The 12978-nt window shown below is 45.5% G+C and overlaps 1 protein-coding gene across 1 annotated transcript in view; it reads right to left on the bottom strand.

The window, feature by feature from the left end:
- Positions 1 to 480: 480 nt before the first annotated feature.
- The window catches only part of TMCO4 (transmembrane and coiled-coil domains 4), a 79273-nt gene continuing 66775 nt past the window's right edge, over positions 481 to 12978 (bottom strand). Inside the window, exon 14 of the mRNA XM_026660048.2 lies at positions 481 to 1450. Within this exon, the coding sequence (XP_026515833.1) occupies positions 986 to 1450 (465 nt within the window). The 3' untranslated portion in view covers positions 481 to 985. The remainder of the gene's footprint in view (positions 1451 to 12978) is intronic.

Here is a 12978-nt window from a genome sequence, read left to right as displayed (position 1 = left end):
AGCCGTTGAAGTGTTCTCTTCGGGGTTCTGTTACCACGTGCAGGGCGACAGCACCTTGTTAAAGCATCTCTACGCAGCATCAGTGACATGGCTAGTACATTGGTATGTCCGTCTCTGTGCTAGTTTGTGCACAAAAGCACTGAGGGGAGAGGAGGAGTGGGGGGCTCACCACTGACACCACAGTCCCACCAGCCGGCCATGAGGCACTCCTAGGGCAGCAGCAGACGCTAGAGGGACAAGGGAGAGAGCCCGATGTCTCATGTCAAACTCCCACTGAGTCATGAATTTTTCATGGGTAGCAGGGGAGGAAACAGAACCAACCCGAGAGGCTGCAGGAACGGCTGTGAGATTTCAGCCCCGCCTGTCACAGCAATCAATATTCCCCTCTGGAAAGCAGATGGCTGCTCCCCTGTTAGATCAAAGCGGCCTGGCTGACCATGTGCCTGCAATGGCAGCAGTTGGGCCTTTCCACACCAGCTGGCGTTTCCCATTATGTAGCGTGAAGTGATGGGAAAACAGGAGGAAGCAGTGACCATGGCATCCCACCCCCGGCCGCTGGGAAGCTCACCGGGTTGTAGAGTCATGTGAGAGAGGTTTTAATCCTAGCAGAACATCCTCCCACCGTAACACACTCAAAAGGATCCCTGATTTGTTTCCCCTCAAGACAGACAACTCTGGGTTATTTGATGCGTCTAGTGCCTCTCTAATGCAATAGCACAGCAACTATGGGCGTTATTACCTTTGCTAACAACCGGTTTGTCACATCCATTTTCTGGAGGGTCCTATAGCTCCACAAGTCCTGGGATTCCCCTGGGATGAATGTTCTGTAGTCACTGCCCCTAGAACTGGCCAATGGCACCAGTGTTGTTTTGAGGGGAGGGGTTTGGTAGATGCCCTTCTGCACTGGAGTGCTGGACAGATCGCGTGCTGTGGCCATGATGCAGCGACCAAGGGAAGAGTCAGTAATTCATTCTGAGGCAGGGATTCAGTCCAGACCTTGGTGTGCTGCCGGCTTTTTGAGGTCATTAGTGTCTGAACAGCCTGGGCAGGGAAGGAAGGTTCCTCCCAGGACATGAGCAGCAGAATCAGGGCAGGGCAGAGGGTTGGCTGGTAAAGGTTTTTCCAGCCCGGCTGGGTTCTGGTCTCTGCTGGCATCCAAAGGGCCTGGAAATTCAGAAACCTCAGGGTGTGCAAGATCCGAGTTCCTGTCACTAGGGTGCAGACTTTCGCTGGGTACAGGTTGCCAGGACCAGTGATCATGGCTGATGGAATTATCATCTCCCAAGGTGCTTTCCTCTTCCTGACTCTCTGCTGTCGGCTGTCTTTGCTCACCCTGGTTGGAGAAAAGGCTGAGATTCCCCTTCTCCTCCAGACGACACTCCTTGGTTTTAATGCCCACAGCCTTCAGGATAGTGTCCATTTGCTTCATGTAGTCCAGGTGGCCATTCACCTGCAAAAAACAACATAGTCCTGTGAGTATGAAAAGTCCCATTAACGCCCAACTACGCCAGATAGGCAGAGCTCTGCACACGGGGGCTAGCAGCTGCAGGGAGATTCAGCCTTGGCTTTGAAAGACAGGGAGAAATACGTCTGAAAAATTCAGTTCCCCAAGACTATTGGTGATTAACCACTACCCCAGCCACATGCAGATTCCCACTGGCTGCTCCATTCCTGCATCACTCCACACTCTTCATCACCTTTGCTTCATGAGCATTATTTATGCGGCGTGTTTAAAGCCTTGGACACCTCTAGCTTTTAAGAAAAAGTCTTGATGTTGTCAGGCTAAGAGAGGACGTGTTTGTAGTGGTTAGAGTTCGAGGCTGGGAGTCAGGAGGTCTGGGTTCTGTTTCTGGCTCTGCCACTGATTTGCTGTGGGCAAGTCCTCACCTCTCTGTGCCTTAGTTTCTCCACCCGTAAAATGCAGATAATTGTGTCTACATCCAAGGTGTGTAGTGAGAATTAAGATGTATTAAGAGTTTTAAGGTTGTTGGATGGAACCTGAAATAAGACACTACTGAAACACTGTTCTAGCCTTAAGAACATACTGAGATAGGACTGTGTTTGGAGTATACATAAGGCAGGGCTCTCTCTTACATTGTGATCACATGTAATTACAAGATAACTACCTTCTGAGAGGCATATTGGACTCCTCCCTAAATCAGTGCAAGCAAGAGAGAGAAAAAATAGTCAGATTTCCCTCTGTTTAATTATAATAATTATGTTTAAGTATAATCAGTTTAAAAGGAACAAGGGAACATTAAGGATCCTAACCCGCCAGTCTGATGGCAGCCAGCTGCCGTTTCACTCCAAAGTGCAGCGTCTGCGGAGTGAGGCTTTTGAAGTAGTGCAGCTAAGATCCTCAATAGAAAAGACTTATCTTTAAATATCCTTTTCTATTCTACTCAGCCAAATGTGCGGATGCATCTGCCAGCAGAAGAGAAACAGCCTGGAATTACCATGAAAACGCCATTAGCCTGAGTCATGACTGCTTTCATGGCCCCCAGCTCAGCTGGCAGTAGAGATTTTAGCAGAGACTAAAGGTGTATGATTTTTAATCCTAGGGGTCCTTAGTGTCTGCAGCCAATCCGCTCTCCAACGGCTGGCTCATAATGCACCATGATAGAAGTTCCTTCCTTACCCCAGCTGGTAATCAGCAACACCCTGAAGCATGAACTCTAATAGCCTTGTTATTTGAATAAATATGTCTAATGCTTGATTTTCATTTTTCGAAGATATTTACCCCACTAGAATAATGTCTGACCAACTAAGTCTATGTAGAGCTGCGGGGGATACAGCCAGTGGGGAATTCCCTTAGGACGAGGAGATCCCCAGCTGCATCCTTAGGACACTTTTAAGTGCTGCAAAGGGGATTTAGTCGGAATCAAAGATCTGGCCCAATTACTGGCAACGTGAATAGAGTCTCCAGATACTAAACCAGTCCAGAATTATTTCCTGTGAAGTCAAAACTCAAACCTAGCCATTTGTAGAAAGCAGCTTTTGAGTGGTAACATTTGGATGCACTTAGAACTTGGAGCGAATTGAAGGATTTAATCAGCACATTAATAATTCAATATGCAACTTTAATCAGCCCAGATGGCTCAACAGGCTTGTTATATTTTGAACAGATTAGTACTTTAATTAAAATAACCACCAAAGGCCTAATGGATTGACTGTTCAGATGTGCACACTGTTCTCAGAAAAAGTATGAATCCTTTATGCATCAGTATGGGGGTTTAGGAGGCAGTGAAATAAAGGACGTTAGTTGAGAGGTGGATTAAGTGGAGAGGAACAGGTACTGGATTTACTGGAAAATAAAATGTGTAAAGTCTCCTGTTTGGCTCCATTTCCATCCCGAGATGTGCTCCCTTTAAAGACAGCTGTTAGATTTCCTCTAGTTGGGCAAGACTGCTCAGTGAGCCAACTCTTGAAATCATTCTTACTACAGGGCTGATTCCATATGGTACAGAGCCCAGCATCCAGGGGCACATGAATTCTTACTGTTTGGACTTACATTGACTTCAGCGGGCTGTGGATCGGGGCCTTAAGGAGAAGAGGTAGTCCCAAGGGACCCGTGCCCCCATGAAGCCTTATATGGAACTGGAGATGATTGCCCAGGAGTCTGAAAAGCCAGATAAATGCAAGCGCTGTACAGAGCTTAATGGTAGGCAAGACTCTCCCAAAAGTGCACTACATACTGTAGAGCTGAGCAAAGAATTGCCAGCAAAAACTGTTAGCCAAATGGAAGAAGCCAGGGTTTCAGGGAAATTCCTCTGCCATCATGACTGGAAAGTGCAGCTGTTCTAGGTCCTTGACAGCCTGCTTTTGAAATGCAATCCATCCTTCAGAAATCTTGGCGGTTGCACCTCAGCTGTTGCACAAGGAGAGCCTTAAAAACAGGGAAGGAGGGGGAATCTAAAGGGTGCTTTTCAAAAAGCGTTATAAGGCTTTAATGGAAGAATAGAGAGTGTAAAATGCAAACACCTGTTTGGTTATTCTTCGTGGCCAGCTGCAGTAAGAACTATAAAAAGAAATGCAATTAAAAAAGTGCTTTTCTGGCCAAAGTTATTACTTTATAGCTTGTGGCGGGAAAATAAAAATCATGGGCCAGAGTCACCGCTATGCACTGGTGGCCTTACCCCGTTAAAGTGGGTTTTACAGTCGCTTGCATCACCAGAGCGGCACAACGCTGCTGGACTGTACCACGAATTCTGCCCGAGTAGCACGGAACAAGGGTGCAGAAAGCTGCGGGTGTAGCTACCGACTTCTCCTCTGAACTACAGTACAATTTAAAGGAGTCCCCATCAGAGACATTTTGGAAATGTTTTAAAATTCAGACCCATCCAAGAGTGCCAGAAATGTCCTTGTACATTCTCAGCTGTGCCTAATAAATTCAGGCAGAATGATTTCTGCTCAGTGTAATAAGTGCCTGGGGTTATGGGGTCATAAAAACGCAGTTCAATTTGCAGGAGCTTTTAAAATAAAAAAAAATGTTGTCCCATGCCTGAAAGCAAACCACTGAAGGTCTCTGCCTGGAGACAAGTGATGGGCCTTCTGCCGTGGATGCAGTTGACTGGATTAATGACAGCAATTCCAGGTGGAGAGGAGAGGGGGATACACAGCTGGGTCTGAAAAGTGATGACAATGGGATCAATTTGCAGTTATCGCACGGCCTTCTGTTAGTCATAAGCTGTTGCTGGTCGTACAGCTCTGCTCAACTGACTGGGCTGTTTGAGAAGCTCCGAGAAGGAACAGATAAAGCAGCAGTATATGTATAAGAGAGGATCCTTGCCCAAGGATCAGCCTTTGAGAACAGGGAAGGGATTATTACAATTTTAAAGCATTTTTGGCTATACGACTGCAAAACGTGACCTTCAACTGCGTACAACCTGGAGGCGACACTTGAGAGGGTGTATGGCGTGGTGGACAGGGAGTGACCTAGGAAGCAGGCAACTCAGCTCTAATTTTGGCTTTGTCATTGACTCACTATCGGTATGAACCAGATTCCAATACCCTTAGTCAAGCTGTGTCTCATTAATTAGTAGTAGCAGCTAGAGACCCCTGCCTGCAACCCTGTTGTGCTAGTCACTATACATTGTAACACAAAGCAAGAGAAAGTCAGTATCTGGAAGAATTTGCAGTCCAAACAGACAAGACAGACAGACGATGAGAGAGGAACCAGAGATGGGAAGTTTCAGAGTAGCAGCCGTGTTAATCTGTATCCGCAAAAAGAACAGGAGTACTTGTGGCACCTTAGAGACTAACAAATTTATTTGAGCATAAGCTTTCGTGGGCTACAGGAGAGATAAAGGGCAGAGCAGCTGAGCCAGGCAACGTTCCCCCTGCTCCAGCTGATGAGGCCTCCTGAGTATTCAGTGAGGATTACAAAGAAGCAATAAGCACATGGCCCTGGCAATGAACTCACGGGCACACTCTGCTGTTTACAAGAGCCCAGGACATCTGGATGGCTGAGAATTTCATTTTCTTTGATTTTCTTGACACTTGTAATATCCAGGGAGCAGCTTGTAATATTCACAGAGCAGCTTTATCATGTGGTAAAACCCGCACAAACTAAAATGACAGTCCAAGGCTGCCTTGCTTTGGTAGGGTCAGTACGGCACTATCTTGCAGGAACCACAATAACAGGGTTTGCTTTAAAAAAAAAAAAAAAACCACCATCTACAATATTTTTTAAATTTATTTCTGTGTGAGATGGGTAGGGGTAATAAAGGGAATTGCTGCTTCTGGAGCACACACAATAATCATATCTTACTTTTATAAAGCACTGTTCTTCCCAAAGGACCATCAAATGCTCTACTTGCATAGACCATGCTAATGAAATGCAAGCACCGTTGAGGCAGAGCGCCTCAGCTGGGGGAGCAGTAAGCACCTTCATTTATTGTGAATTCATGTATTTATTTTCAATTATTTTCCTTTTCAGACTGTGTCATTGAATCTATTATTCATGACAAGAGTCAAATTAACAACTCTGGAGTCTGAAGTATCGGTTGAGCTGCCAGAGGTTTGCTGCTGCTGCTGCTAATAGAGGGAAGGAAATGCAAAGTCTCCCATCATATTCTCCTCCTAAAATCCCCAAACGGTTGTCGTCAGTTCCACCTCAGTACCAGTGCGGCTCTGCTCTTCCAGCAGAAGGCAGCGAGGGCTGAGGGTAGGACACATGAGCAATGCCAGCCTTTCCAGTGCCAAAATGCAGAGCATTAATCTTTGCCCAGTGGGAAGATTACTCTGGTCACAAAGCGACATTTGTCTGTAACCCTGATCCTGCAGGGTGTTGAGTACTTCCCACAAGATGGGAGTAGAGGACATACAGCCTGTCCCAGAAAAGGCTCAGTACCCTGTACTCTGAACCCTCACATCGACAGACCTAGAAGTGAAACAGCAAGGGCAGCGTAGCCTAGGAGTGACAGGTATTGAGATGCACAGGGTCCCACCCGTGGAAAGGCAGAGTTCCAACAGGTCAGGATCGAGGTGCACTGGCAGAGTTGTATAGAACATATTATGGAGTCTTTGGCAGTGACTCCTTAGTTAAGGTTGAGTTCAGTTAAAGCAGAGTTAAAATCCTTTCGTTAGGCATGAAAGCAAATGTTGATCACAACCTAGATTACATCACTTACTGTTAGGACATGAAGTGATTTCTGGAAAAGTTGAAAGTGAATCTCTTCAGTAGTTCAGCAGCTGGAGTGAATTTTAGATGACCATTTTAAAAAATGTAGATCTCGTATCTAAATTTTTCCAGAGCCCCCTCACTTAAAAATGACTAGTTTTAACAATTCAAACATACAGGAGAAGAGAATTTTTTCAAAAACTCATGTACAGGCAAATTATAGGGTTAAAGCTGATGTTATTAACATTATCCCTTGCTATTGTTTCTCTCCCTGACACAAAAGCTGATAGAGTGAAAATCAGGGGGTCAAATTAATCTGTAGTGTGACTCATCTGAAGTCAACGGAGCTACATCAAAGATAGACCCGCCGGGCAGAAGTTATTTTCTTTTCTGAATTGTGCTCTCCCAGGGATATATTTCTTATGAATTAAATAAACCACTCAATCCACAGTTTTTTCTCATTTCAAAGCAGGTTGAATTGTAGGTAAAAGTGGCCCTTTAATTACCGTGACATTTCTGGAGTCGGTGGAGATGGAGGGGCGCGTAATCATTATGTGCAATCATATCTCTGACCCAAGCCTTACTGAGAAAGTCATTCTTACATAAGAGATCCTAACTGATGGATATTGTCCCCAGATGCAGCTCAGGTCAATTTCACATGGATGCAATCTGAAGCACTTCTCCATAGAAACAGATAGCAAGGGCAATAAGCAACCCCGCCCCCGTGCCTCAGAGGTTTGTACTTCTCATCTCAGTGTCCTCTATGGCCGCTAATTAGGGGTTGATTTTGCAGAAGGGCTGAGGCCAGCCCATGCTTTTTGGCAAGTGTTGTTTGCACCTGCAATTTTATGCTTGAGAAATGAATGGTGGGTGTGATTATTCAGATTTGCACCTGCAGTTCATTCTGTGGCACACAGTGCCCCCGCAGAAGACAGACTGGACATTTAAAAATGCGGCTGCTTTTGCTGCAAAACAATATTCAAACACAGTGAAATTATTTGTCCCAGCTTTTTGCTAATTCTTTCATGCAAGTTGTGGGTCTCAGTTTCTTGCACTTACACCAGTTGTCTATGATTGTAACTCAATTGACTTAACGGATTTAAATTAGTGTAAGTGAGAGGCTGATCCAGCTTTAATTCTAGCCACTCACCAGACATGGAACAGTGGAAACCACAGGGAGAGCTCGCTTTAAATTGTTTGACGGCTGCAGTGGGAATGGCCAAGGAAGGAGTTGGGTAACATTTGTGGCTGAATGTTTGTGCTCAAGAAAGAGAAAAAGAGTGATATACACGTTGCCCTTCATTCTGGGATCTTCCTAGACCCTAACTGGAGAGAACAGTCTTGGCTAAGAAATGAGAGATAGGGAAGCATTTTTCTGTCATGTAGAGTTTTCTCACAGCAGGCGTCATGGCAAAGGGCTAATACAACAAGAGGCCTATCTAAACGTATGCATACACTTACCTACTTACAGCGGGCTAGTATAAATGGGTGTAATTCCCCTGAAATCAAGAGCATTATACCTGCTTACATCACATCTGAGCTTGGCTCAGCAATAGGTTCTCTGAATGCACATCGATTCAATTGTGACCATTTTCAGACCTAAAAATTAACAGCATGAAACTCCTTAGTTTGCTTTGATTAATTTTTTTCAACACCAGACCAAATTCACTCTCGTTCCAGGAGGAGTCAAATCTTAAAGGCAAGTTGAGTGCTAATCAAATGCTACAATGATTCACTCAGATGACTTGCCACCCTGGCTCTTTGGAAATGCCACATCACTTTGACAGCATAGGACTGCCAAATGCCAGACATGGATCTGAATGTGCTAATTATCAGTCTCCAACCAGAGCATCTGAGACATCCCAAAAGGGACCTTCTTACTAGACATGGTTGGAATCTGGAACTTCCATTCCTTGGGAAATTCTGACATTTCGGGGGGAAGGTGGAGGAAACGACACGACTTCTGAATTGAAACAAGAAGCCAGACATTTCTCATAAATGAATATTCAAAAAAAAATGTAACTGACAGCGTTGTCTTGATACACGTCACTTCAACTTTTACATTAAATGAAAATATCAAATATAACATTGTATACATAGTATTAAATATAAATATATCAACACTCATATTTTAATAGAATGTAAAAGTTGAAACTAAATGAATCAAAATGATGATGTTGAAATTAAACGTTTCAACTTTTCCCATCTAAAAAGTGTCAGAATCAACATTCTGATTTCAACAAAACTGCATTTTTTGATGGCAAATTGTTCTGTTGAAAAATTTTGAGCTCTACGTCTAATCTTATATATATTGCATCTAAAGTGGCAGTATAATGGAGAGGAGAAGAGACGAAAGAAAGAATGGAGTCAGAATATGACAAAGAAAAAATTAGAGGGATTAAGGGTGGGAAGAAAGATGACAGAGAAGAAAAGATACATTGATAAACCACCGGAGGTGACTGGGGTAGAGCTCATACATAGGAATGGCAGAATTGGATTTTTTAATACAATTTTGACAGATAACATCAATGTTTATTTTTAAGCATATTTTTAAATGTTTACCGATTTAAATTTTCACAGCTGTGGAAAATTATGGAGGGCTGCCAGTCAATGGGCTGTTGTAGCTGTGTCAGTTCCAGGATATTAGAGGGACCAGGTGAGTGAGGTAATAATTTTATTGGACCAACTTCTGCTGGTGAGAGAGACCAGCTTTCAAGCGAGACAGAGCTCTTCTTCAGGTCTAAGAAGAGCTTTGTTTAGCTCGAAAGCTTGTCTCTCCCATCAACGGAAGTTGGTCCATTAAAAGATATTCTCTCAGGCCAGGTCTACACTACCGCGGTAGTTCGACGGCTGGCAATCGAACTTCCGGGTTCGATTTATCGCGTCTGGTCTGAATAACAGCAGATGTTGATAGTCAAAAAGTTAAAGCTTTATCACCCTTAAAATATATCCTTAAATCAAACTCTCAGACGTTCTCAGGCAGCATTTTTCTTACTTTGCCTGCCTGCACATTCTGATTACTATTGATGAAATATTTTTTTGGTTTGTGTAGTGAAATCGACTTTCACCCACCTTTACCGTTAAAAATCTAAACCTTTCAAGCCTACTCAGACATTCTGAAAGCTATGGGGAGGGACAAAGAAAAAAGGAAGGAACTCCATGCATAAAAATTAATCAGAGGGCTCCAGAGAGTCTTTTGAGGGGGAAGATGTTTTCCCTGATGCCCTTCCTGCTGTCAGCTAGTGCACTCCATGTACCAGGCAATCAGGCTGAAGTGAAGAGCTGAGACTGTTAGCTGGTACCAGGAGCTGAATCAGGCTTTTTTCTTTAGCCCTTAAGTTGGTATCACAGCACACTAAGTTTTTCCAGCTATACCCAGGTCATATTAGGTGCCATTTATTTCTAGGATTGCTATAATCAAATACTTGTCTCTGAATGCCAATCCAAATCTGTGTTCTTTAAATTAGATGGTGCAAAAAGTGTTGAAAAGACTCAGCAAAGGACTATACATGACACTGGAGCATGGGGGTGCTGACGGAAGAACCACCCTGAGTGTGACATGGGAGGGTCGGATTGGAGTATCTGGCCAGAGTTTTCTGGGAAATAATTTGGGAGAGCAGAGATTACTGGCATCAAGGACTAGTGTGATCCACAAGTGACCCAACGCATCAGGTCTTTGCTAAATCTATTGGGTTGACTTGGGTCTGCGACAAAGCTTCTAAATGGATCCCCTCTTTTCAAAAGAGACAGTAAGAGACAGATTTAAAGAGAGTTAAACCTCTATTGAGCCAGATTTTCAAACTGCTCAGCACCCACCAGTTCCCATTGAGATAGAGATAGAGACTCTTAGGCCATCGTTGCCGAAGAGCTGAGCACACAATCTTTTGCAAATCTTGCTCTTATTTAGGTGGCTGGATGGGAGCTGAGCTATTCTGAAAACCTAGCCCTGACTGTGTGTGCTGAGCACCTGAAAATCTGTCCCAGAGTTCTTTTGAAAGCCTGTCCCATGAGATTGTAAGGCAGAATCTCTCTACAGCACACTTTCTGGGAGCCTTCTGTAACCCTTGAGCATCACTGCGTACTCCTGAGGGCATCCTGAGCCATCAAATTAAAAGTTCTGCACAAAAAAATTAAAAATTCTGCACACAATATTTTAAAATTCTGCACAAATCTGCAAATTTTATTTGTCAAATAAATGTGGAGGCTGCAGCATGGCATTGGGGAGCACGGGCCACTGGCTGCACGGAGGTGGGAGATCACTGCACAGCTCCCTCCCCCCCCCCCCCCCCCCCCCCCCAGGACAGGGACTCAGCAGTGAGGCTGCACCCAACCCTGACACAGCGCAAGGACCGGGCCTGCCCCAGAAACACCCCAGGGCCCTGCCCCTCCTTGCCAGGTGCGGGCAGGCAGGCTCAGCAAGAAGGACCCAAGTGTGGAAGGGCTCAGTGTGGGGAGATTCAGATGTGGGTTGAGAGGGTTCTGTGTGGGGAAATCTGAGTGTGGCTCAGTGGGGGATCCAGGTGCAGGGGGGATCTGGATGCACAGGGGCTTGTTGGAGGGTTCTAGGTGAAACGGTAATGGGACTCGGAAGGGGGGTCCAGATGCTGGAGTGGGGTGGGGATCCAGGTGCGGGTGGCTCTTTGGGGTGGTCCAGGTGCAGGAGGAGTGGGGCTCGTCGGGGGGGGGAGTTCTGGGTGCAAGGGGCTGAGGTTTGGCAGGAGGGTCTGGGTCTGAGGGGGTCTGGATGCATGGGGGAGCAGCTCCCTGTACAGTGATCCCTTCCCCTGCAGCTGAGGAGCAATGGGTGCAGGAAGTGTGTGTGTGTGTGTGTGTGAGTTTGCGGAGCTTCTTACAGCTGGGGGAGAAATCTGGGGATGGGTCTGACATGGCCGTGGATGCCGTGCAGGGGAAGAGGAAGTCCCGTCCTCCCCAGCCCAACTAGGACTAGCAGCTGAGCTTGATGCAGGGTAGGAGCCACCAGCCGGGTCTTCTGCAGTCTTGGCTCCTGCTCCACAATGATTTACCTCTCTGCCGGCTGCCCTGGACACCTGAAACATACTGCTGGGGAGGGTCGCATGACCTCTCTTGTGGCTTCCTTTTGCTTCCCCATCAGAAAGTAATTTTTCTGCAAGGAAGCAAAGAAATCTGTGCGGGACACAAATTCTGCAGACACGCAGTGGCGCAGAATTCCCCCAGGAATAACTCCAACACATTCAACAACAGATCAGTGGCAACAATACTATTCAGCAACTCTGTCACCTGAAATGAGCTACCTCAGAGAAAGCCTCCTTCTTGGTCATCTTGGAGGGGACTGATCACCCCCCTCATCCCATTCTTGATCAAGGAACACATATGCTCCTTCTCTCATTCTGTTCCTGATTCAGGAACGTACCGGATTTGGCATCTGAATATCATTGGCTTAGGGCTCTCTGAGTCAGATCTTCAGCTGGTATAAATCAAAATTGTCCCATTGACTTCCACTGAAGCCTTGCCAATTTACAACAGCTGAGGATCTGGCCCCATGGTGGAGAGAGGACGTGAGCTTTCTCAGATTGTGATGCCAACCCATCCTTCCCCCACAATCTCCTAGAAATTTCTGTCTCTAGCACAGGCACCAGCTAATGATCTGTTGACTCTGAAATCCTGCTAACTTTCCATATATCAAATCATGACTCAAATTCAAAGACGCCAGGAAAGAAGAGGAAATTGGTAACTTCAGAAGGGCCTATTTGAAGCAGCCTCCTTCAATCCCTTCATCTGCAGCTGGACCATAATAACCAGCTTCACAGCCATTGCCACTCCACCAGCATCCGAAATTCCGCTCAAGAGGAGATTCATCAGTTCTACTGTCACATCTGCTTGTACTGAACACCTTTGCAAGGGCTCTGGATTGCATTTCCCTTGACTCTCAATGTGTCAAGGAAAATTATAAGATAGAAATGATTGCAGACAGTGATAAGAGGAAAGCAGATGGTGGTTGCCAGTCTGCCAGTGGCTCTTAGAAAAAGTTATTGGAGTTCTAGACCCCAGCAGGGTCATGCACAAAACCCCCCTACAGAACTATCAGACATTCAGAATCCAAACTGCCCCGTTTCCACTCGCCTCTTTACAGTAAGGAGCATTTCCAGGAGGAAGCTGTGTTATTTCAGCAGAATGTTCATGACACCAGATTTATAGTGTTCTTGCTGCCTCTATGACCCTTTCCATTTACAGGGGTTTCTAACTCAGCCGCTTTAAACTTGCACCAGGCTAAAACTTGGAAAGCAGATGGTCAGCCTGGATTCCACATAGCTTTTCTATGAAGTAGCTCAAACCGTCAAGCTCTGTAACAGTCAAAGAATGAAGAGCTTGCGGGG

Source organism: Terrapene carolina, unplaced genomic scaffold, assembly GCF_002925995.2.
Source record: "Terrapene carolina triunguis isolate 2854851 unplaced genomic scaffold, T_m_triunguis-2.0 Scaffold714, whole genome shotgun sequence".
Taxonomy (NCBI): Eukaryota; Metazoa; Chordata; order Testudines; family Emydidae; genus Terrapene; species Terrapene triunguis.
Note: the sequence above shows the minus strand (reverse complement) of the source record. Positions and strands in the feature narration are given on the sequence as shown.